At 37.0% G+C, this 1,702-nt stretch overlaps 1 protein-coding gene across 1 annotated transcript; it reads left to right on the plus strand.

Annotated features, from left to right (window-relative positions):
* Nucleotides 1-141: 141 nt before the first annotated feature.
* Nucleotides 142-315, plus strand: LOTGIDRAFT_148281 (hypothetical protein; the record flags this gene model as incomplete). Its single annotated transcript, XM_009066163.1, has 1 exon — nt 142-315. A coding segment is annotated over one exon (174 nt), but the record flags the coding sequence as incomplete, so codon positions are not given.
* Between the last annotated feature and the right edge of the window lie 1,387 nt (nt 316-1,702).

Raw genomic sequence — 1,702 nt, forward strand, 5'->3', positions numbered from 1 at the left:
AAACAGGTACTCTCATATAGTGGTAGACTGAAACAGGTACTCCCATATAGTGGTAGTCTGAAACAGGTATTCTAATATAGTGGTAGGCTGAAACAGGTACTCTCATATAGTGGTAGACTGAAACAGGTATTGTAATATAGTGGTAGGCTGAAACAGGTATTCACATATAGTGGTAGACTGAAACAGGTACTCCCACATAGTGGTAGACTGAAACAGGTACTCCCATATAGTGTTAGACTGAAACAGGTACTCTCATATAGTGGTAGACTGAAACAGGTACTCCCATATAGTGGTAGTCTGAAACAGGTATTCTAATATAGTGGTAGGCTGAAACAGGTACTCTCATATAGTGGTAGACTGAAACAGGTATTGTAATATAGTGGTAGGCTGAAACAGGTATTCACATATAGTGGTAGGCTGAAACAGGTACTCTCATAGAGTGGTAGACTGAAACAGGTACTCTATTATTGTGGAAGGCTGAAACAGGTACTCTAATAGAGTGGTAGGCTGAAACAGGTACTCTAATATAGTGGTAGCTGAAACAGGTACTCCCATATAGTGGTAGGCTGAAACAGGTACTCTAATATAGTGGAAGACTGAATCAGGTACTATCATATAGTGGTAGGCTGAAACAGGTACTCTAATATAGTGGTAGCTGAAACAGGTACTCTATTATTGTGGAAGGCTGAATCAGGTACTCTCATATTATAGTGGTAGGCTGAAACAGGTACTCTCATATAGTGGTAGGCTGAAGCAGGTATTCTAACATTGTGGTAGGCTGAAACAGGTATTCTATTATTGTGGAAGGCTGAAACAGGTACTCTAATAGAGTGGTAGGCTGAAACAGGTACTCTCATATAGTGGTAGGCTGAAACAGGTACTCTTATCGAGTGGTAGGCTGAAACAGGTACTCTAATAGAGTGGTAGTCTGAAACAGGTACTCTAATATAGTGGTAGGCTGAAACAGGTACTCTATTATAGTGGTAGCTGAAACAGGTACTCTAATATAGTGGTAGGCTGAAACAGGTACTGTAATATAGTGGTAGTCTGAAACAGGTACTCTAATATAGTGGTAGCTGAAACAGGTACTCTAATATAATGGTAGACTAAAATTTCTCCATTGCACCCATGAACAAGTAGTTATCTCTTCCACATAGGTTCCCTTCAGCACATAACATACCCACAATAAACTAAAAGAACTGATCAATATACTTCTATGACACAAAAATAACTGATGAAATTAAGAATTTTGGCATGTTTTAAATTTAGTGTTTACAGGGTTTCTCAATTGAATTATTTCAATTATTAATTGATTATTGATCGATTTATTGGTGTCGATAATCGATCTCGATTTGGTAATCCATACCCAGCCCTAGTTTGTGGCATTACATTTCCATGGAGTGATGAAACAGATATCTGTCAACATCATTTGGAAAGATCTACAAAGAGATTACAAAAAAAATTGGTAACTGCAACAAAAATATACATTTGAATGTTGCAAGTCAACAGTTGTAATAGAAATTGTCACTATTCAGTAGAGAATATAGATGAACTATAAGAAATGATATCAGTGTATGTCAGAGTGTCATTAATTCTCTATTAGGAATTTTATTAAATTATTTTGATGACATTGTGTGGGAGGGTGTCACTGGAAGACTAAAATTTAATGCTTGGTAGTTTTACTAGAGATAATGCTGACAAC

Source organism: Lottia gigantea, assembly GCF_000327385.1.
Source record: "Lottia gigantea unplaced genomic scaffold LOTGIsca_7306, whole genome shotgun sequence".
NCBI classification, from domain to species: Eukaryota; Metazoa; Mollusca; class Gastropoda; family Lottiidae; genus Lottia; species Lottia gigantea.